At 41.1% G+C, this 24852-nt stretch overlaps 1 protein-coding gene across 1 annotated transcript; it reads right to left on the reverse strand.

Annotated features, from left to right (window-relative positions):
* Positions 1–278: 278 nt before the first annotated feature.
* LOC114570221 (protein NLRC3) lies at positions 279–24498 on the reverse strand. The gene is made up of 12 exons (XM_028600473.1): positions 24331–24498; positions 24178–24243; positions 23926–24042; positions 22413–22529; positions 17334–17379; positions 17059–17133; positions 16676–16904; positions 14726–16517; positions 13898–14071; positions 5677–5850; positions 4730–4776; positions 279–1504 (listed from the first exon to the last, which is right to left on the reverse strand). Exons 1-12 carry the CDS (start codon positions 24495–24497, stop codon positions 969–971), a joined length of 3540 nt encoding a protein of 1179 aa, XP_028456274.1. The 5' UTR covers position 24498; the 3' UTR covers positions 279–968.
* Between the last annotated feature and the right edge of the window lie 354 nt (positions 24499–24852).

Consider the following 24852-nt stretch of genomic DNA (forward strand, 5'->3'; position numbering starts at 1 on the left):
GGCTCCAGGGGTATAACACCACAAACCCAATACACAACACATGGTACAAAATGCAGCACTTAGGCCCCCATCTTCAATCAAGCAAAATGCAGAGTACAGCCAGCAAAACATGGCAACATATACTTCAGTGTTTTTAGAAACATACAAAGAGGATGAATTACAAAAAAAATTGTTACACATGAATTTAAGTTTTTCTTATGAATCATTGCAGCTTTTTGATTAATTCAGCATAGCTTTATTTAAAGAACACTTTTCACAGATAGAATCATGATGTGCTTTACATAAAAACATACACGATAATACATATTAAAAATTAAGTAACACAAAACAAAGGGAAGTACAAGTAAAAAGTAATTCATAAATGTGAATAAGAACAATGGCTATGGAGAGCCATAAAAAATAAAAATCTGTAAGAAGATGAAAACTGTTGAGTAGAAACAAAAGATTTAGTTTGTATACAGAAACAGATCTTTTTACAACCTGTAATTATTTTTTCACAGATGCTGAATTGGATCCTGAAAGACTCTTGTTTGACATTTGGAGAAGTTTCTTTCAGAGCTCAGTTTCAGACTTTAAGTTTAATATTTTAGTCTTAGTCTCAGAGCCTCAGTTGTTCTTACTTGAATATAAAAGTTTATTACAACACAAATCTGATATCAGAAACTCTCGGTACAGCTCGTATCCATGGACACAGATTTACCAAAAACTTAAAGTAACATCACATTCACTCAGCTTTATACAGTGTATCCTCAGGTAAAGAGAGCCAGCTGATGACAGGAATCATGAAGTGTTTCTAGTTAAACAGTTTAAATGTTGATAATCAAAGAGATGAAATCAGAGAAATTAATGTTTAGTGTTTGAGTCTGAGACAGATCTGCTTCACAGTGCAGTGTGTTGATGGTGAACAGACTGAACTTTGATTTCAGCAGCTGATCATCAGTCAGTGTTTCTGTCCACAGGAGAGACTCTCAGTCCTGCAGAGGACACAGAGACACTGAGGACCAAGACCATACCATAAACCCAGGATAAAGAGTTTGAGTAAATGTGGTGTTGAAGGTGTGGAGGTGGATCAGTGAGTCAGAGGAGACTGTGTAGAAGGACAGAGTGCCAGCAGGACAGTCCACATACACTGCTACTCTGTTAGTGACAGAGGAGGAAGTGAGGACTGTTTCTCTGTTATTGTGCCTGACAGAGTAACCATCATAATCAGAGCAAATCAGACTCCAGGAATGATCATTCCATCCAAACCTACACTCAGTATTGCCTCCTCTCCTTCTGATTCCTCTGTAACTCACTGATATATCAATATCTCCTCTTCTCTCGACCTCCCAGTAACAGCGACCAGTCAGACCATTTCTACACAGCAACTGAGGACAGTAGTCAAATCTGTCTGGATGATCAGGATATGACTGATCCTCCTCCACATACGTCACCTTCCTGTTGTTAACAGACAGTTTGAGTCTTCTGTGTACTGTGTTTGTGTCCAGTTCAAGTTCACAGACATCTGATCGAGAGAACAAGACACAATACAGCTGCAAGTTATCATCTGTTATACAATGGTCTGGGTGAATACTCAATTCTGATTGGCTGCAGGGTGTCCATAACAAAGTGTTATAGGACACCTACTAAAGGAGTTCTGGTGAAACTGACTGTTAACTGTTCAAAATGAATGCGCTCTGACCTCGTCCTCTGAACACCACAGGAAGGCGCTAACACACATTAAGCTGCAAGAAGTAAGTTTTAGTGCCCCTCTGAACTGACTTTGTCTCACAGCGAATAACGTTATCTCACATCCTGTTCACTGTTCAGGTCGCTAGTTCAGGCTGCGGCTGACAGTAACATTACACATATACACAGATAAAATTGTTCGTAAAAGTCGTTATATTGTTTTGGGGGGAAATGACATGGCTAATGGCTGAGCTGAAGGGTTATACGAGCTGAGCCAACTATAAGTATCTCCCGTTGCTAAGAGTGGCAAGTCGTATCTAAGGTCCTTCCTATTTCCTGGAGCAGGGAATAACGTTTGCATTGCATAAGAATCTTATGTGATGGAATGATTGTTCCAAGTATTAGTTTAACCCTCAGGCGTAGCCAGGGAAACGGTCTTATTGTTTGGAAAAATATGTTATTCGGCAAGTGACTATGGTATAAGCGGTTTAATGCCCTTCGTGGTTACCATTGTCAGATATTAATGGACGATGGCGAGGCGTGAACCGTCCGACACCGAAGTTCATTAAACCCGACAATGGACACCTCGTCGGGGCTTAAAGGAGAACTCTGGGCAATTTTTACGTTAATCTTGATCGCTATATGTATATGAGTACTGTTGATAGCAAAAAAAAACGAGCCAAATTGGTCCTAGCAACACGAAGCTGCTGCAGCTAATGCCGAGAGCTCCCACTCAGCTAAACGGCAGTTATGGGGGCATAAGATAAAGAGTGCCTTTGTGCCTCTTAACAGACACAAAATGCAATTAAAATGTCTGTGCAACATGAACAGGGACCTTACATGACAACTAGATGCATTTCGCAACTTAGCCATTGTTTAAATTCACCTACCCTCTTAGCTGCTAGCTGCTGTCTAGTGAGTGTGTTCAGCCAGACTCCGGTAATAATCATCACGCAGCAGTAATTGAGCACTGTAGTGATCCTATCAGTGTAACTACATGGAAACGGACCAAATGATGCCTGTTTCTTGTACAGTAATAGCGTTACTGAAGGCGATCTGCACACTGTTGTTTACCTTTTCCTGCTACAACTAAATTCCCACGGGACTTCAGCGCAAGGCTACAGCCTTCTGTAATGCTAGTTACTTTACAAGAAACAGACATCATTTGGTGTGTTTCCATGTAGTTACATAGTCACTGATAGGATCATAACCACTACAATGCTCAATTACCTATTTTTGAGGGGGAATAAACTTCAAAATTTCGCAGCGAAAGCATGAACTGTCCTCTGGAGGACTTCCACCAGACCAGCGGGCGCCTGTGGATTGTTGTCGGCCGCGGCAGGCAAGGGAGGCGGGGAGGAAGTAGAAGGATGCCGGTCGGGGCTGCTAGCCTGGCTAAGGAAACTACCACACAATTCACCACTGCAGAGACTCATATTCACCATCGACAGCACACAAAATGGATATATATGCTACAAATACACATGGAACTGCTGCGTGATGATTATTACTGGAGCCTGGCTGAACACACTCACTCATCCCAGATGGCAGCTAGCAGCTAAGAGGGTAGGTGCATTTAAACAATGGCTAAGTTGCTAAATGCATCTAGTTGTCATGTAAGGTCCCTGTTCATGTTGCACAGACATTTTAATTACATTTTGTGTCTGTTAAGAGGCACAAAGGCACTCTTTATCTTATGCCCCCGTAACTGCCGTTTTAGCTGAGTGGGAGCTCTCGGCATTAGCTGCAGCAGCTTCGTGTTGCTAGCACCGATTTGGCTCGTTTTTTTTGCTATCGACAGTACTCATATACAGCGATCAAGATTAACGTAAAACTTGCCCAGAGTTCTCCTTTAACCCTTACTTGATTTATTAACAACTTTACTGACAATTACTGAAAGAAAATAATTTAAAATGTAATTTAATATTCAGCTGTGTTTAACAAACTTTAACTTCAACAATCCAGTTATAACAATTCATTCAGTTTATAAATACATCTGATGGTGATTGAAAGATTTACAGCTGTGTAGACTGAAAACACACAATCACAACAAACAATGTTTTATTATTAAGATTCTGTCTTTCAGCCTGTTTCCATTTCCACCTGATCACCTGCAGCTTGCTCTAAAACCATGTGTACGCTGGTCTGAGGTCAGTCTTATTTCTTCATTGAAATTTTCTGTAAAATTGTGTTAAAATCTCGATCTCGTGAACCCAATCTCGTGTCTCATCTCGGGAGCTGGGTGTCCCGTCACACCCCTAGTGTTTACCAATGTAAAGGGGCTGTATAGACAATGGAAATTAATTTAAGTAATTAAGCCTCTATGTAAAATATTGTCACTGCCATAACGACTTCTTATTGTGTTAGTGTTAGTTGATGTGTTTGGTTTATGATGGCAGCCTTTGTAAATGCCTAATACTTTGATATTAAAGCATTGTGAGTACTGTAATTTGATATTAAGGTAAGTTGAGTAACTTAGTTAATTTATTTAGTTATGAATTTGTCTAATTGTATCCTAAGAATGTGAAGCATACTTATTGTTGGATTGTATTTTATAGGCATTAACTTTGTACTCCTTTTCTTTGCCAACTTTCTGTTTGCAGAGCCTCAGTGTCACAGATTTAGTCTAAAGTGAATAAGTACAGTGTGCATTGCTGTGCCTTCAAGCTAACACAATAAAGTTCAGTAAATTTATACTGGGGTCCTGTCAAATGCATTCTGACCGATGTACCGAAGCTAATGTTCATACCAAGAATCAGCAAATACAGTTCATTAAACTTCCTCCAGTTTAGTGACAGTCAAAAGAAACAAAGTTAGCTTTCTGCTGGCTAGACTATTGAAATGTATTAATTTTTTCTGTTAGATCACTTTGTTTAGTTTGTTGTGTTTGTGGATTTTAAATTGATTGATTGATTCTAACATCTTTCCAGGCACAGTGACAGAAAACAGATCCTGACTGAAAATCTGGTGAAATTTATCATCATACTTCAGTCAAGAAAATGTAAAAATCTAGTGTAACATGCAGCTGAGTTCTCATGAATCAAACTTTAAATACACTCACACTTCCTCAGACCAGGTCTCAACCACTGCAGTCCACCATGGTCTGTCCTGCAGGAAGAAACAAAGTCAGAACAACTTCATACACCTTCACTCAGATCCTCCATTAAACATGAACCATGACAGAGAAACCGTGGGAGAGCTGCTGTTGTCTGTCCAGTTTGCATTTCAACATCCACTTATATCTCACCGTGGGAGTGAACATGTGGTTCCTGTATATGCGTCCAGTTCCACAATAATTGAGATTAATAAAACAGTATCAACGTACGGTTCATGCAACTTTATAATACTGAAAGCACAGTGTCTGCATATCTCTGTCTTTGATAGAACATAGTTTTAGTCGTTAATGTTTGTACACGAGTACTTTTACTTTAATAACATTTCTTTAAAGTAACTGTACTTGAGTACAATATTCTGGTACTCTTTCCACCTCACCCAGTGGAGAGTTATGGTCAGGTAAACATGGACCTCTGGGTACTGACGCCATTCATCTGCATGTACAAACCGACTTTCCCTTTAGTTACCAGCTAACACTAGCTTTGGTTGACAAGATGCTAACGAACACTGGACAAGATCTTTTAGGCGACCAAAATGTTTCAATCAACTTTGATGAAGTGAAACGTGATAGGCAGCTCATCCTCCCTACATGTATACAGAAGGAACTTAAAAGAAAAAATGTGCTCAGGAAGAATGAGGTTGTAATTATTTGAAGAATTGAATAATGGATATATGTAATATATATCCAGTCAGCTATTAAATGATAAAACAGTTGCCATAGTGAAAACCCTGTACACATCCTGAGTCTCTCAGACTAGAGGCCTGAGCTTCACAGCTTCTCTTTGACAGCTTACAGCCACTCAACCAACAAAGGATAAGATAATAAATAATATATGAAGTAAATAACAGTTCAGAGTGTTATCATTTTACAAACACAATCAGCAGTACACTAACTTGAGAGTTTCCAGTCTGCAGTGTGGACTCTTCAGTCCAGCCGACAGCTGCTTCACTCCTGAATCCTTCAGCTCGTTGTTACTCAGGTCCAGCTCTCTCAGACTAGAGGACTGGGAGCTGAGAACTGAGGACAGAGCTTCACAGCTTCTCTCTGACAGGTTACATCCACTCAGCCTGAAGATGAATCAGCAAAACATAAGAAAACAAGTTCAAACTAAGTTTTAAGGAAGATATCAGATTTAACCCATAAGAACCCAACCTATTCCCCCTTAAAGGTAAATTATGGGGGGCACACCACAGACTAAATAGACCACATAGAACACATTTCTGAGATTTTCTTTTAAATAACCCCCTGTAGTGTCAAGGATCTGAAATGTTACATATATAATATGAGTTAGGGCATCACAATATATTGTTTTTTTTATCGTCATCGCAATATCAACTGGTGCAATATATAAATCGCGAAAGGTTGCGACATATCGCACAAGACACTCAGTGATGTTTTGTGTTAGCTGAAAGAAAAAAGCTAGAAAACTGCACTTTTAAATGTAACTCATTCTTTTTTTAGTGGTTCCAATTTATATTCAATTCAATATTCAATTGGTTCCATAGAAGAATGTTTGAAATGATTTCCTTTCATTTGTTTTAAATTCAATAAGTAATTTGTTGTATTTTAGAATAACACTGTGTTGGGACCGAGCAGTGTGGTTAAACAAAGGGAACCACATGTACCATATGCAGGCCTGAGTACCATCTTAAACAAAGAGTGCGACCTACATGGAAACTCGGAGGCCTGGGGGGTCATACCTACATGTAGATATATCCCTTTTCAGAACGTTTCAGATTTTCCAATGTGTGTATATGGGGACGGAATGCTGAGAGCCAGAGGGGAGAACAGAGGGGGGAACTGCTGTATGATTTTCTGAAATTTTTCCAAACAAATTGCTCTCTCCAGTCTACAGTTTTCACTCTTCATACATCATGGTTGGTCAAAATGTAGGAAATTTTGGTGCCAGTCGCAGACGTGCAACTACGGAATCCACCGGACATAAACTTTTGGCTCTGTTCACACCAACGGCCGATAGAAACAATGAAAAAAATATCTGGAAGGACACAGACGGTTCCCTGTTTGTTAACTGCTTTGTGTCACATATATTTAACACCACAAACGTAGAAACCACATCAATGCGTTCAGCAGACTTTTATCTCTCTTGTGATGGTAATATGTTTGCCGTTTGGACCTACGTTTTTGAATTACAGAACAAACTGAGGAATATTTATCATTAAATGGACATGTTTGACCCATTAAAGATACTGTCTCCCCCTCCCTCCTTTACTCCCTCACTGCGGAAATCACCATAGCAACAAGTTCTCACACACACACCTCCTATCATGGAGACTCTTTACTGTAGGCCATGTTGTCCTCTCTTTTCAAGACGTGTCAAACAGCAGATTGACTGTTAGCCAGTGTAATTCGGATGTGCACCAAGTAGTAGGGCACACTGTCAAAATTTCTTGCGGAATTTTCTAGTTTGTATCTGTTATAGTAACAGCTGGATGAACAGGTAAGTACTTGAATTTCACCCTTCCCGTTCACTTTATAAATATGAGATAAATTAATCACATGAAGTAAGATCTGTATTTTAAAGGAACACGCCGACTTATTGGGAATTTAGCTTATTCACTGTAACCCCCAGAGTTAGACTAGTCCATACATACCCTTCTCATCTCCGTGCGTGCTGTAACGTTGTCTGACGGTTCCAGCATTAGCTTAGCCCAGCACAGATCCTGCAGGTAACTGGTTCCAACTAGCCTACTGCTCCGAATTGTCACAAAAGTGACAAAATAACGGCAACACAGCCTTATTTACATGTTGTGATTTGTATAATTAACGTGTACAAAAAACAACGTAACATGAGACACAGCCGTCTTCTAACAGTAAACAAACCGGGAACTATATTCTCAGACAGGCTTGCTGCGAGCATATCACTCCGCCCAAGTTCTATATTCTTCCGCCTGAGAATATAGTTCGTTTACAGTTAGAAGACGGCTGTGTCTGATGTTACGTTGTTTTTTGTACACGCTGTGACTCTATAAATCACAACATGTAAATAGGAACATGTTGGCATTATTTTGTCACTTATTCGGAGCAGTAGGATTACTGGAACCATTACCTGCATGTTCTGTGCTGGCCTCATGCCGCTGGAGCCGTCAGACAGCATTACAGCACGCACGGAGATGAGAAGGATATTTATTGACTTGTCTAACTCTGGGGGTTATGGTGAATAAGCTAAATTCCCAATAAGTCGGCGTGTTCCTTTAAAAGGCAACACCACCTATGAGACTGGTTTCACAGTATAAGTATTGGTCCCTCATTCCAGGGTGGTGCACTATTTTTATTGTTTGTCAATTTGGTAAAATTATGAATACACATATTCATAACTTTACTAATATTGATAAAACATCTTTGATAAATTACCAATAATTGAATATGTACCTTTACCAATTCCCAACAACGACATAAGTAACAAACACTTCAATATCTGTTTATTTATCGCAAGTAAAATCTTTATCGCGATATTCATATATATTCATATTCGTATTATTTTGAATTTAACTAAATTTGTACAGAAGTATTTTTACTTGAGTAAAATTTCTTTAAAGTAAAAGTACTTTTACCTGAGTATAATATTCTAGTACTCTTTCCACCTCTGCCTGACTCATATATGCAGACACAAAGAAATCAATGCAGTCTCTTGTTAAAATACTTGTCCCCTTAAATATGGGGTCCAACCAAAATTCCTGCATAGTCCATTCAACATAGCTGTGAATACTGTCATGTTGAAGCTAAGGGTCTGCACTGTAAGCACGTAATCATTGTTTGATTTCAAATACAGTAATAAATTGAATTTATATAGCGCTTTTCAAAGACTCAAAGTCGCTTTACAGGGCAGGAAGTTTATAAAAACAGAACAAAACAAAACAATACAATACAAAACAAAACAAGATTCAGGTCCAAATGAATGGGGACGGGGGCATGGGGCTACGGATAGGCAGAGGTGAAGAGATGGGTCTTGAGGCGGGACTGGAAGATGGTGAGGAACTCAGAGGTGCAGGTCTCTTGGGGGAGGGAGTTCCAGAGCCTGGGAGCTGCCCTGGAGAATGCTCTGTCCCCAAGACTGCAGAGTCTGGACTTTTGGATGGAGAGGAGACCGGCTGACGTGGATCTGAGGGACCGTGAGGGCTGGTAGGGGGAGAGGTCAGTGAGGTATGAGGGAGCCAGATGGTGGAGGGCTTTGTAGGTGAGGACCAGGATTTTGTAGGTGATCTGGTGGGAGATAGGAAGCCAGTGGAGTTGTTTTAGGACAGGAGTGACGTGGTGCCAGGATGTGGAGCGGGTGATGAGGCGGGGGCTGAATTCTGGACCAGTTGGAGTCGGTTGATGTATGTAGAGCTGATGCCGACGAGAAGTGAGTTGCAGAAGTCCAGTCGGGAGGAGATTAAGGCGTGAATGAGTCTTTCAGCAGCGGGTGGTGTGTAAGAGGGTCTGATTTTGGCGATGTTGCGTAGGTGAAAGAAGGAGGTTTTAATGACTTGACGGATGTGAGGCTCAAAGGAGAGGGTAGAATCAAAGATAACGCCAAGGTTGCGGGCCTGGGGAGATGGAGAGACAATGGTGCCGTCGATGGTGAGAGTGGGGTTATTGGTTTTGCTGAGTGTGGATTTGGAGCCGATGAGGAGGAATTCTGTTTTGTCATTGTTGAGTTTGAGGAAGTTGTGTTGCATCCAGGTTTTAATAGCTGACAGACAGGAGTTGATGTGGGAGAGAGGAGGATTGTGGGGGGATTTGGTGCTGAGGTAAATCTGGGTGTCATCGGCATAACAGTGGAAGTCCAGGTTGAAGTGGCGGAGTATCTGACCAAGAACGAGGACGTAGATGATGAAGAGGAGGGGGCCGAGTACGGAGCCTTGGGGAACAACTTGAGTGACTGTGGCTGTGGCAGAGGTGTGGTTATGGAGAGAGATGAAGTGGGATCTGTTGGAAAGGTAGGAGTGGGGCCAGCTTAGTGCAGTACCTTCGATACCGAGGTCATTGAGTCTGGTGAGCAGGTTGAGGAGGATGAGGATGTTGAGGGAACCGGTGTCAGCAGAGGTGAGGAGGTCGTTGAGGACTTTGAGGAGAGCGGTTTCTGTGCTGTGGACGGGCAAAAGCCAGATTGGACGGGTTCAAACTGGTTATTGGCATGAAGATGGGTTTGTAGTTGTGCGGTGACTATATGTTCCAGGGTTTTAGACAGAAAGGGGAGGTTGGATATTGGGCGGTAGTTGTTGAGGAAGGACGCATCTAGACCAGGTTTTTTAAGGATTGGGGTGACAGCGGCAATTTTGAAGGCAGAGGGGACAGTTCCAAGGGACAGTGAGGAGTTGAAGAGGTTAGTGAGGTAGGGGCATAGGACGGAGAGGCAGGATTTCAGGAGTGGAGTAGGGAGGGGGTCAAGGGAGCAGGTGGTGGGTTTGGAAGAGCTGATGAGTTTGGAGATTTCAGGAGAAATGACCGGGTCAAACTGGGAGAGTAGGCAGTGAGGAGAAGGGGTCGGGAGGTCAGAAGAGATGGGGAGAAGAGGGGCCATGGTAGGTGCTGGAGTAGATCCTGGGAGGTCAGATACAGGGGATAGAGATTGGTAAATGTTGTTGATTTTGTCAGTGAAAAAGTGGAGGAATGAGTTGCAGAGACCCGGAGTAGAGGTAGGGAGGGTGTTGGTCCGAGGCTTGATGAGGTTGTTCATTGTGGAGAAGAGGGTTCTGAGGTTTTGGCAGGGGTCGGTGAGGATGGTGGAGAGGTAGGCAGATTTGGCAGCAATGAGGGCGTCTTTGTAGGCAGTGAGGTGGAGTGTATAGGCTTCATGATGGACTGTGAGGGATGATTTCTTTGTGTGCGTTCAGCCCTACGTGAGCCAGTGGGTGAAGCATTCTGATGACGTGGGACAGGTGCGACAGAGCGTGCAGGTGACCAGATGGATGTAATGGATTGTCCGTGGTGGAAGAAAACAAACTTGCGGCGAGAGCTTCTGTGGGGTCGATGTAGAAGTCTGAGCTGTCTGATGACTGGGATGCAGGATGGAATGGAGTAGTTGACAAGTTCGACCAGTTGCAGAGTTGAATATTTGATCATGATGCAGAGCGGAGGGACTGAGAGCTCCGTGATAGCGGTTAGCCGTGGGCTAGGAGCACAGAGGTGGATGAATTATGTGTGTACCAGAATGATCCATGGCATGACAGGAGGAGATGAAAGTCCAGTATCGGTCACAGCTCGCATTTGGTGGAGGTTGCCTGTGAGAAGGAGGTCAGCAATCGGTATAGCCGCTGTAGCAGCTAGGATTAGCCACCACGCGTTTGGTAAACGGGGGCGGCCAGCTAGCAGCTAACCAAAGAGGCGAGAGTCCGGTCGAGGAACCCAGGCGGCTTCGGGAACCAGCAGAGAGGTTGTCCAGAGGTACAGAGACTGTCCAGAGGTAGGGGCACAGCGAACGCAAACAAACAGGAAAAACACAAGAAAATAGCAGACGGAGAAGTGGCAAACAAACAGCGCCAGCGTCCTCTCAGGTCGATGCACGTCGATCAAATGCAGTGTCAAAATAACAAAATTTTGTCATTGTCCAAATACACTTGGAACTAACTGTATATCCAAGTCAAGTTTATGTGCTGTGAACCAAGACATTACAATGTTGACAAGCTCCAAGATCATCTCTCTCAGACTAGAGGACTTCTAAACCTCATTAACTCTTTTAATCTTGTCTAGTCAGTCCACTAAATAATTACAATACAAAGAAAATAACATCTTAGAATAACTGAACACTAACCTGAGAGTTTCCAGTCTGCAGTGTGGACTCTTCAGTCCAGCCGACAGCTGCTTCACTCCTGAATCCTGCATGTCGTTGTTACTCAGGTCCAGCTCTCTCAGACTAGAGGACTGGGAGCTGAGAACTGAGGACAGAGCTTCACAGCTTCTATCTGACAGGTTACAGCCAATAAACCTAAAAAGGATATTCAGACAATCCATTTAATGATTGATAAATTAAGAAAAAAAAGAGCTTAAGTTGTAATCTTTTTTTAATAAAGGTAGAATAACCTGATAGTTTTCAGTCTGCAATGTGGACTCTTCAGTCCAGCCGACAGCTGATTCACTTCTGAATCCTGCAGCTTGTTGTTACTCAGGTCCAGCTCTCTCAGACTAGAGGACTGGGAGATGAGAACTGAGGACAGAGCTTCACAGCTTCTCTCTGACAGGTTACAGCCACTCAGCCTGAAGAGGAATCAGCAATACATAAGAAGACAATTACAAACAATGGTTGTTTTAATAAGGGAGACGTCCGATTTAAGGTGAGAGTTCATAACCTCAGAGTCAGTGTTGGGGAGTAACGGAATACATGTAACGGCGTTACGTATTCAGAATACAAATTATGAGTAACTGTATTCCATTACAGTTACAATTTAAATAGTTGTATTTAGAATACAGTTACATTGTTGAAATCAATGGATTACCTGACGATACTTCTCTGTTTCACAAGTTTATTCACTCTGAATAAAAGGCAACTCTATTGCATCTTCCAGAAGCCCCGATATGAAATCGAAAAAATTAGCTCCGTGATCAGTCACAATGGAGTCGGAACCGGCACGACAGAGCCAGGGCAGGAATAAGTTTCTATCTTCAAACAGCATTTCACATTAAAGAAAGAACAGGGCGAACAAAATATAAATGTGCAGTGCAGCCTCTGCTTGCCAGCAACCAACCTCCTTTCAGCGTCCAAATTACTCCACCTCCAACCTGAAGAAGCATCTTAAAGTAAGTTATTTTTTTAATTAGCCAAGGGTAGTCGTCTGCTGTAGTTTTACTGTTCACCTTGCTATTTTAACATTGACGTGGGACTTTCCATTCTCCTATACTTATACGTGCTGATTTACTAGCTCCAGAGCCCTTTAAAGACTGACAGCGCCGTTTGACATGCTAGCTAACGTTAGCTAAAATTAGCTCGTGGTAGCTTAGACCATGGTTAGATTTTTGTAGTAGGCTATACAGTTCGGGACTACCAATACAATAATCTATCTTCTTGCTCAGGTACACATTCAGCAAGTTGGAATGAAAAGAACACACCATAATATGCCTGTTTAGTAAGTGATGGTCGCATTCCTACACTTATAAAAGGCAATTCAATGTAGAAGTAATCCTGAAGTAATCCAAGTATTCAGAATACGTTACTCAGATTGAGTAACGTAACGGAATACGTTACAAATTACATTTGTGGGCATGTATTCTGTATTCTGTATTCTGTAACGAAATACGTTTTGAAAGTATCCTTCCCAACACTGCTCAGAGTAAAACATTGTTTGTGATTCTGTGAGAATAACTGATTGTTATTTTTGCTCTGTTGCAGAACCTCGTCAGTCAGTGAAGTTGCAATTGTTTGTACTTCTTCTCATTGACAGTGAAACAGATGCAAAAAGCTGAGCATTTCTACATTCATTTATGACTAAATGTCAGAGTGGAAGTGAGTCTCTTTTATGTGTGCCCAGCTCCATTAATAAAACAGAATCAGCCATAGATACAATGTAAGGGGTCAAGTTGATGATGTTATTCACCTTTTAAACATTTAATGCAGTAACGTTTACTCAGACTACATTTATACTGACCTACTTTATACTTTGGATTTAACTACATTTGTACAAATGTATTTCAACTTGAGTAACATGTCTTTAAAGTAACAGTACCTTTACTTGAGTACAATATTCTAGTACTCTTTCCACCTCTGCCTGACTCATACATGCAAACACAAAGAAACAGATGCATAGCCTCTTGTCCAAATACTTGTCCCCTTAAATATGGGGTCCAACTATAATTCCTGCAAAGTCCATTCAACATAGCTGTGAATACTCTTATGTCAAAGCTGAGAGTCTGCACTGTAAGCACATAATCATTGTTTGATTTTAAATCCAGAGCCAAAATAACAAAATGTTGTCATTGTGCAAATACACTTGGACCTAACTGTATATCCAAGTCAAGTTTATGTGCTGTGAACCAAGACGTTACAATGTTGACAAGCTTCTGATCAGCTCTCTCAGAGAGGACTTCTAAACCTCATTCACTCTTTTAATTTTGTTTAGTCAGTTCACTAAATTATTAACATTTAAAGAAAATAACATCTCAGAATAACTGAACACTAACCTGAGAGTTTCCAGTCCGCAGTGTGGACTCTTCAGTCCAGCCAACAGCTGCTTCACTCCTGAATCCTGCAGCTCATTGTTACTCAGGTCCAGCTCTCTCAGACTAGAGGACTGGGAGCTGAGAACTGAGGAAACAGCTTCACAGCTTCTCTCTGACAGGTTACAGCCACTCAGCCTGAAGAGGAATCAGCAATTTAATTACAAACAAAAGTTATTTTTCTGAATTAATATAAACTCAATTTAATCTGGATAGTTGTGTGTGGAAGTACAGAGCTTTGTTGGAGGCTTTGACTACTGGTAGCAGCCTCAGAAGAGCCTCCTCTGAAGCAGAGTATTTCTTCAGGTCAAACACTTGCAGGTTGTTGTTACTCAGGTCCAGCTCTCTCAGACAAAAGGACGGGGAGAAGAGGAATGAGGACAGCGTTTCACAGCTTCTCTCTGACACGTTACAGCCACTGAGCCTAAAAATGATATTCAGCCAGTCCATTTAATAATTGATGAATTAAGAAAACAAGAGCTTACGTTTTTTTTAATTGAAGGTAGAATAACCTGAGAGTTTCCAGTCTGCAGTGTGGACTCTTCAGTCCAGCCGACAGCTGCCTCACTCCTGAATCCTGCAGGTCGTTGTTACTCAGGTCCAGCTGTGTCAGACTGGAGGACTGGGAGCTGAGAACTGAGGACAGAGCTTCACAGCTTATCTCTGACAGCTTACAGCCACTCAGTCTGAAGAGGAATCAGCAATACATAAGAAAACAATTACAAACAATGTATATTTTCTTCTGAATTAAGAAAAACTCAATTTAATCTGGATAGTTGCGTGTGCATGTACAGAGCTTTGTTGGAGGCTTTGACCACTGGCAGCAGCCTCAGAAAGGCCTCCTCTGAAGCAGAGTATTTTTTCAGGTCAAACACGTCCAGATCTTTTTCTGATGACAGTAAGATGAAGACAAGAGCTGACCACTGAGCAGGAGACAGTTTATCTGTGGAGAGACTTCCTGAACTCAGGGAGTGTTGGATCTGCTCCACTAGAGAATGATCATTCAGTTCATTCAGACAGTGGAACAGATTGATGTTTCTCTCTACAGACTGATTCTTACTGATCTTCTTCTTGATGTACTCAACTGTTTTCTGATTGGTCTGTGAGCTACTTCCTGTCTCTGTCAGCAAACCCCGTAAGAGAGTCTGATTGGTCTGCAGTGAAAGTCCCAGGAGGAAGCGGAGGAACAAGTCCAGGTGTCCATTTTGACTCTGTAAGGCCTTGTCCACAGCACTCTGGTAGAAACACGTTGATTTGTCTTTGAATACTTCAGACCACTGAGATGTTGTTTGTTCTTCTGCCAGCAGGTTGACTCCAGAGTTGATGAATGTCAGATGGAGATGAAGAGCAGCCAGAAACTCCTGAACACTCAGATGGATGAAGCAGAACACCTTGTCCTGATACAGTCCTCTCTCCTCTTTAAAGATCTGTGTGAACACTCCTGAGTACACTGAGGCTGCTCTGATATCGATGCCACACTCTGTCAGGTCTGATTCATAGAAGATCAGGTTGCCTTTCTGCAGCTGCTCAAAAGCCAGTTTTCCCAGAGACTCCATCATCTTCCTGCTCTCTGGGCTCCAGTGTGGATCTGTCTCATCTCCTCTATCATACTTGATGTTCTTCACTTTGGACTGAACTACAAGAAAGTGGATGTACATCTCAGTCAAGGTCTTGGGCAGCTCTCCTCCCTCTGTGGTCTTCAACACGTCCTCCAGAACTGTAGCAGTGATCCAGCAGAAGATGGGGATGTGGCACATGATGTGGAGGTTTCGTGATGTCTTGATGTGGGAGATGATTCTGCTGGCCTGCTCCTCATCTCTGAATCTCTTCCTGAAGTACTCTTCCTTCTGTGGGTTAGTGAACCCTCTGACCTCTGTCACCATGTCAACACACTCAGGAGGGATCTGATTGGCTGCTGCAGGTCGTGTGGTTATCCAGAGGCGAGCAGAGGGAAGCAGTTTCCCCCTGATCAGGTTTGTCAGCAGCACATCCACTGAGGTGGACTTTGTAACATCAGTCAGGATCTCAGTGTTGTGGAAGTCCAGAGGAAGTCGACACTCATCCAGCCCGTCAAAGATAAACACGACCTTTCTAAACCTGCAGATTCCTGCTTCTTTGGTTTCACTAAAGAAGAGATCGACAAGTTCCACCAAGCTGTACTTTTCTTCTTTCAGCAAATTCAGCTCTCTGAAAGTGAATGGAAATGTGAACTGAATTTGCTGGTTGGCTTTGCCTTCAGCCCAGTCCAGAGTGAACTTCTGTGTTAAGACTGTTTTCCCAATGCCAGCCACTCCCTTTGTCATCACTGTTCTGATTGGTTCATCTCTTCCAGGCTTCCAGACTTTAAATATGTCTTCTTGTCTGATTCTTGTTTCTGGTCTGTCTCGTTTCCTGGATGCTGTTTCAATCTGTCTGACCTCATGTTCATTATTAACCTCTGCAGTCCCTTCCTCTATGATGTAGATCTCTGTGAACATCTGATTCAGAAGGGTTGGGTGTCCTTTAGCAGTCCCCTCAAACACACACTGGAATTTCTTCTGCAGCTTAGATTTGAGTTTACGCTTACCAACTGCAGCAGGACTTCCTGAATAAACACAAAACAAAGAAGATCAATATGTCAAAGAACATTTGTCAACATTTCCTCAGAGAATGAGTAAATTAATATATTTTGGTCCATCTTTTGAGACATTAGTAAATGTCCCATATATCCAGCATGTTAAATCTTTAGAGAAATCCTCCTACTGCTCTGCAGACGGTCAGCCAGGTCCTCCTGCTTCATTCTCCTCAGGAAGTGCAGTGTGATCTTCAGAAATGCCTCTCTGCTGCTCCTCCTCTGCTCTTCATCCTCACCGTCCAACACCTCCTCATCCTCCCTCTGACTCTCTAAGCATTCTGGGTAATTTGGACTCAGAACTTTCTGGATCTTCTTCAGCTCATTCTTCACAAAAGTGACGATGTCCTCCTCCAGCAGCTGGAACAGAAGATTATATGAATGACAAATCAAAGTGAAATCATGGAAGCAAACCTCAGATCTATTGACAGACAATCCACTGGTCTAAAAAGTGCAGGATGGAGATGATTGTTAGCAGAATAGATGTAAAAGTAGTTGTTGTACATGTACAGACCATAAATATAGAGTCCAGGTGTGTTTGATGCTGCTGGGCAGACTGACCACTGGGAACCTCTGAGCTCTCCTGGTCCACTCTGTGGAGGAATCAGGAAGAATTAGCTCACATTTGTCTGTCCACACAGAGACAAACACAAGGTAAAGGTCCATGAAATTATATTCGGATGATAACAGTGTATCAGAGGACTCCCTGTAGTGGTAAACGTTTAGTCCTGCTGATTATCAATTTGAAATCCTCATCTTTGATCAACAGAGTTTACCCATAACCCTAACCCTCTTCATGGACACACAGCTGGGTTCAGGTTCTTCCAGATTCCTCCTGATAGAAAAGCAATATATATTCTGCACTGCACCCACAACACACTGATACAAAACCAGTCAGTGGTTAAATACACCTACTGTACAGTATATTTGTATCCATATAGTTCTTCTTAACATTCTGTATGATCAATGATCAATATTTAATTCAGACATGCTTCAATATATATTTTAAAGCTGTATTCAGTGCAGTGTGCAGCACAGGCTTGAATATGATGCTCAGGGGTGATGATAGTGATGGACAACCTTTTTAGATAGATAGATATATCCTTTATTAATCCTATACAGGAAATCACAGTGTCACAGCAGCTTCAAGACAAACATAAAACTACACATGGCATCAAGCTGAACGGCAGCACTTGTCCCCGCTCGGTCGCTGAACTTCAGATAATTGCTTCAAAACCGCCCAACTGCTATCCTATAACTACTTAAAGTCAACCTAATTTCATTATAAGTTAAACATGCCCAGGGGAACATTAGGGAACAAGCCTAAGAAATTGCTCAACTCTCTAGATTTTCAAGCTAGCGAGGAAGTGTTTCTGAACCCGAACACAATGAAGGAGACGGCATGTTGATGGACATGGACAGCGCACAGGGGAATGACGTAAGTAGCGCCGATATTATGCAAGCTATTAAATCCCTCAAACAGGACTTTCATACAGAAATTAGCGTTGTGTTAACTGCTATTAAGGATGTACAGGCGAACATGCGGGAATGCAACGGGCGCATCACACAGGCTGAAGCACGGGTATCCTCGGCTGAGGATTCAATTAGCGGTCTGCAAACAAAAGTCAGTGCGCTGGAAGCAAAGGTGAAGTTTTTGGAAACAAAGACAGATGATCTGGAAAACAGAAGCCGCCACAATAACATGAGAATCGTGGGCATACCAAAGAAGGAGGAAGGGATGGATCCTTGCGCCTTTATGGAAAAATGGTTTAGCGATATCGATATTATCTGAGTGTGCAGCCACCGGTGATATTGGAGAGGGCTCACCGCATTACCGGATCGGCGCGCGTCCCCACCTCCTCCCATTGTGAAATTTCAAAACTATCGAGACAAGGAGCGTGTTTGGAGAGCGTCAAGAGCAAAAGGCCAGCTGATCTACAAGAACAACAACATCAGGTTCCACCCAGACTTATCTGCTGAAGTATATAAACAACAGTGAGACTTCTATGAAGTGCGGCAGCAGCTGAGAGAGAGGGGAGTTGACAAACAGCTATGGTGAATACCTCTTATCTTTCATTACTTTTTTCTGCTTCTCCCTCCCCTTCCTGCTCTCCCTTGGATGCGGCGGTGGGGGGTGGGGGGGTAATAATAACCTGGCTCGCTACTTTATTATGGAGGTAAGCTACTAAGTTTGCTTAAGAACTTTAAAGGCTAACATTTCTACAATTACACTCCAGACAATAGCTGGGACGTGGACTAATTGCACTGTGAAATGTCAGAACTGTAAAAACTATTTAGATAGGTAAGCTTGCCTCCGGTGAGTAGTGGGCACAACACAGAAGGGAAAGAGAGACTTTGTTGGGACTTGGTTTCTGTCTAGTTGGATGATGACTTCATGGGTGCAAAGGCAATGGCACTAAACTTTCTCCAGTGGCAGATTAAGAATATAGGAATATATATGTGGGAGACATAAACGCAGGACGTCTGTGATGGTTGGAGGGGACACAGATCTACTGCGGGACTGCAATAACGAACTTGCAGTCAAGGCCAGACCCCTTTATGGAGGATCTGGATAATCCTTCACTTCCTTGCAAAAAATATTTTTTTCACAGTCAACTCAAGTACATTGTATTGTTTTGTTTATGTTACTGCAAGGAAGACTCATATATTTATGGGTGAACAAATTGGAAGTCTGGATGCAGAATGTTATCATGTATATAGTTACAGTGTTCGTGTTAATGTTTTATTTTACAACATGGGATATGTATAACAATGGGCTTCAAGGTCACATAGAACTGCAAAGTGTAAAACGGTCTGCATACGTAAGCTAGTTAATGGATAGCATAAGAATAACTAGCTATAACGTTAAAGGCTTACATAGCCCCATGAAGAGGAAAAAATTCTCAATGAGCTGAAACATCTTAAATGTACAATAGCCTTGATACAAGAAAGCCACCTATCAGATTCTGAGCATATGAAACTTAAGAGGTCATGGGCCAGCCAAATGTATTTCTCATTTCATGGTTCAGGGAGAAGGCATGGGGTGGCAAAATTGTTGCACAGCTCGGTCAGTTTTGTTTACATTCAGAAAATAAAGATAAAGAGGGGAGATTTATTTTGGTGAACGGGTCCATTTGTGGTGTGACTGTCTCTATGCTGAATATCTAAGCTCCAAATGAAAACAATCATACATTTTTAAATTTTGTAACTTTACTAGAAAAGTTGGTTTATGAACTTCTTCCTACTCCTTTTTGAACATGGGAATTTGAATTATTAATAATAATTTTGGTAGATTGTGCTGAGAAGTACATGTCCTTATTTATCTGTCATTTTAATTTTATATATATATTTATGTATATATATATTTTTTTTTTTTTTTTTTTTGTTAAATGTTCAAATAAACTACTACTACATTTTTTTGAAGAAAATTAATGAAATGATTATAGAAAAAGCTAAAGGACTCATCCTGATTGGAGGCAATTTTAATTGCACTTTGTCAAATAGGATGGATGAAAAATCAACATAATTTGCCACGCCTTCAGGGGCCAGTAGGATTGTAAAGCAAATGACGGAGGATCTTGGTCTCATCGACGCATGGAGACATATACACCCAAGAGACCGGGATTACACATTCTATTCAAACCCGCACTCCTCATATTCCTGGATTGATTATTTCTTTATCGCTAAATATGACTCTTACAGAGTCCTGGATTGTAAAACACATAACATAACATTAAGTGACCATGCCCCAGTTAGTTTTATTTGGGATTTAGGTAGGTGTTCTAACCCAAGCCTATGGCGTTTAAATGTTTCACTCTTAAATGAAAATGCATTTAAAGATCATATAAAGGCAGAATTGGCTCAATACCTTCACTTTAATGACACGAGTGAGACGTCACCAGCGATCTTGTGGGAGGCGGCCATGGTAGTTTTGAGGGGAAAGATAATCTCATTTGCATCAGCTAAAACGAGACTTAGCGAATCCAAACGTAAAGAACTTGAAGAACAAATCAAACCGTTAGAACTGAAAAATAAAAGTCAACTATCTACAAATGATCTTAATCAGCTTAATGAAGCCAGGAGGGCCTTGGGAGACTTACAAATAACACTGAGAGAAATTTAAGATTCTTAAAACAGAGCTATTATGAGCATGGGAGTAGGGCTAGTAAATTATTAGCATTCCAACTTAAAAAAACAGATGAGCCTAACAGTTGTACAGAAAATTAAAAATAATGACCCAGATAAACCCTTTCTGTATAAACCGGATGAGGTATCGGGAGCTTTTGCCACTTTCTATAAAAAACTGTACTCAAATATGGACCCATGCACAGAATTAGAAAAAATGTATGCCTACTTAGAGGGCATAAACCTGCCAAAGCGGTCAGAGGAAGACTCACAAGCTATAGATCGACCCATTACTAGAGAAGAAATTGTGGAGACAATCAAGGGGTTAAAAAACAGCAAAAGTCCGGGCTCAGATGGATACTATAACGAATTTTATGAAGCCTTTGTAGACGACATAAGCCCTATTTTAGAGAAAGCTTACGCTTATGCATTTGAAAAGGGGGAATTCCCACCAAATTGGAAAGAGACAATAATTTTGGTTATTCATAAGGAGGGAAAGGACCCTACAGTGTGCAGTTCATATAGACCCATAGCACTTCAAAATTATGACTGTAAAATATTGACCTCCATACTGACAAAGAGACTTAAATCGGTTATTACGACTCTAGTGCACCCAGTCCAGACAGGCTTTATTACTGGTTGCCAGCTGTCCGATAATATACGTCGGTTACTGAATGTCATGTCTTATGACAATGCCAGTGCCATGTATGGCAATAAAGAAAACGATTACAATAAAATGGCTTAAAAAGGAGTTGCCAAACCAAGCTGAATGGCTAACAATTTTAAGAAATATCTACACTATGGATAAAATTGCATATTCGTTGAGACTGCAGAGGGAACTTTTCATTGAAAGATGGGCACCATTAATGACGGTGATGGAGGACCGTTACAAGTAAAACTCTGATTATATCTGCCAGGTGAACCTGTATACAACCCATGTTTTGTTTTAAGTTGATGTTTGTTCTGTTTACGTTGCTTATTTTCAATGTTGTTAAATATTTTTTATTTCTTCTCTTCCTTGTAATTCGGGACATGTTCTCCTGTGGACTTGACTTTATACGTAAGAGCGTATGAATGTTATGACCCCTTGTAAAGGATATTACTTCCAAGTGGAAGTGACTGCTGTAAAAGGAGATCTGAAGAATATTCAAAATAAAAAATAAGTAACAAAAAACTACACATTTCCTCAAATATATTCCATACCTAATAAGATGAAATACAATAAATAAATACTACTACTACCTTTGTAACTCATAGGTAGAGCGATATCTTGACGTGTCATGAAAGAATTGTCAGTAATATATTGATTATCATAGAATTGATATTGATGCGCGTGATATTAACGGTATCATGAGCCGTGTACTTTATCGTAATGTAAGGTACCCTGTGATCAACCCCCTAATATATAAATGCATTCTGTTACGATTTACATCTTGTTCTCGTCTCAGTCTCTGACAAAGGATTTTATTTCAAGACCGGTCAAAACCACAACTGTGGGGATATTACTAGATTGCCTGAGCATTGTCTGAGATATCTTTGTTTGCACTTGTTGGTTAATGTCAACTCCGTCATAAACACAAGACGCTGTGGTACTGCTGCCTGACTTGAGTCAGAGAGCTATTGAGTGTTGCATTTTCTGTATTGTTTTTACATAAGTTTGCATTTCAGGCCACCAAAAATAAAAAATAAAAAATAAATAAATGACTTGAATGAAGTGTAATTTAACATTTAACTTCTGCTCACCTTTGATCATCAGAGTGGCATCCATCTTTGAAGACTATATAACAAGGCATAGACTTGTCACTCTTCATGGACACACAGCTGGGTTCAGGTTCAGGACAGTCTGGTCTCTGATGGATCCTGATAGAAAGAAATTCATTAAAGCTCACATACTTAGGGGAATTTTCTCTGAATCAAAGACTTAATATCTAATTTAAAATGTTTGAATACAATACAGTAACACATACATTATGTATGTGTGTCACATTATGTATGTGTATGTATGTATGTATGTATGTATGTGTTACTGAACACTGTACACAACAACTATGTACTTTTTGTCATGTTGTTTAAAATTAATGAAAGGTCCAGATCCAATAAAGTTGAACCTAATCTAATAAAAAGAGGAAGAGATGTCATGTCAAAGCAGTGTTTCAACTGAGAGTCCTTTTCTATATTTAGGTTTAAAGTGATGGTTTGGAGTAATTTCACCCTAGGGTCCTTTGCACCATGACCTCGAGCCAAACACACCCTCAGAAGCTTTTTTCACCTGGGTTGAACATTGGGAGAGTAAGCGTAGAGTAGCGTTATCAGCTGAATAGCTTAGCACAGGGGTTAATGGATCCGAAGTGTCTCTTAACATTACCCCACTAATAATGCCCGAAACGATACTAAACGTCTACAGTAGTTCAAATAGGTTATGCACTCATAAAACGATGGATTGTAAAGTTTGTAAGTACACCAGAAGTTTATGTAAATAACACTTGCCTGCTGGCTTCTGCTCTCTGCTGTTGTTGTTGCTGCTGTAAGACGAGTGCTTAGGGACGTCTACAAATTACAACACCGAAAAGAGATGCAACAAAAATATTTATTAATTGAACTTATTTTTTAAAGAAAGTGCTGTAGAATAACTAGCAGGAGACAAGTTATAATTGAGGTAAGTTTGGAGACATTACCTTATTTAATTATTAAATTAATAAATATTTTTGTTGCATCTCTTTTCGGTGTTGTAATTTGTAGACGGCCCTAAGCACTCTTACTGCCCGGTAGTAACAGCAGCAGCAGCAGCAGCAGAGAGCAGAAGCTAGCAGGCAAGTGTTATTTACATACACTTCAGGTGTACTTCCAAACTTTCCAATCCATCGTTTTATGAGTGCATAACCTAGTTGTACTAGTGTAGAAGTTTGGTATCATTTCAGGCCTTATTAGTGGGGTAATGTTAAGAGACACTTCGGATCCATTAGCCCCTGCGCTAAGCTATTCAGCTGATAAGGCTACTCTACGCTAACTCTCCCAATGTTCGACCCAGGTGAAAAAAGCTTCTGGGGGCTCGAGGTCATGGTGCAAAGGACCCTAGGGTGAAATTAGTCCGAACCATCACTTTAAAGTTATTTATTGTCAAATGCACAGTTACAGTGAAGCAGTATATATTGCAGTTAAGTTAAAATATATATTATGTTGGTAGTAGACAGGTGTACAGTAACTGCAAAATAAATGACTTGAATGAAGTGTAATTTAACATTTAACTTCTGCTCACCTTTGATCATCAGAGTGGCATCCATCTTTGAAGACTACATAACAAGGCATAGACTGGTCACTCTTCATGGACACACAGCTGGGTTCAGGTTCAGGACAGTCTGGTCTGTGATGGATCCTGATAGAAAGAAATTAATTATAGCTCACATATTTAGGGGAATTTTCTCTGAATCAAAGACTTAATATCTAATTTAAAATGTTTGAATACAATAGAGACATTATGTATGTGTTACTGAACACAACAACTACGTACTTTTTGTCATGTTTTAAATTAATAAAAGGTCCAGATCCAGGTCCAGGTCTGTGCTGCTTCTCTGGGCTGAAACACAACACACACAGAGCTTTGAGTGTGAATAATGATGGTGGAGTGATCTGAGTGGTGGACAGTTAGAGATGGTCCTCTCACCTCTGAGCTTTGGTCTGGCTGTCATGTTCCCCACACAGAGTGGTGTTAGAGGGAGGGACTCCCTCCTCTCTGTCCTCACACTGACTCATAGCAGAGTCCACACCTTCATCTGGAGAGGAAACACTGAGAGCATCAGTCCAATCATTCATCAGCACATCATCACTCATTCATCCCTAGCATCATTTCTCCTGAAAAAAAAGCCAAATATCAGCAGCTGGTCCTCTGATTGGCTGCTTCTCTCAGTTTCATATCAGTGTCAGTTGAATCCTTTTGGCTTGTTGGACTGTTGCTCAGACTAAAGAAGCGGTTAGAAAACATGACTGAACTCTGGGAACTACTGAGGGCTTTTTTCATCACTTCATCACATTTCATTCACTCAACACAGAGAACTGATCAACACATGGATCAATAGTGGTTTGTTATTGTACAGAGAAGATGCTGCTGGTTCTCATTGGTCAGTGGTGAGGACGAATCAGAGCAGAGGAAGCTGCCATTAGCTGCTCTACTTCTATCAGTCCACTA

The sequence above is a fragment of the Perca flavescens genome, chromosome 15 (genome assembly GCF_004354835.1).
Source record: "Perca flavescens isolate YP-PL-M2 chromosome 15, PFLA_1.0, whole genome shotgun sequence".
NCBI lineage: Eukaryota > Metazoa > Chordata > Actinopteri > Perciformes > Percidae > Perca > Perca flavescens.

What these genes read in the sequence shown, in the direction of transcription:
- LOC114570221 (XM_028600473.1), bottom strand. Translation starts at nt 24,497, where the DNA reads ATGAGTGATGATGTGCTGATGAATGATTGGACTGATGCTCTCAGTGTT. An exon ending in TGCCACTCTGATGATCAAAG is followed by an intron (nt 17,380 to 22,412) that starts GTGAGCAGAAGT and finishes CTTTTCTATCAG; the next exon opens with GAGGAATCTGGAAGAACCTG. An exon ending in GGCTGACCGTCTGCAGAGCA is followed by an intron (nt 16,518 to 16,675) that starts GTAGGAGGATTT and finishes GTGTTTATTCAG; the next exon opens with GAAGTCCTGCTGCAGTTGGT.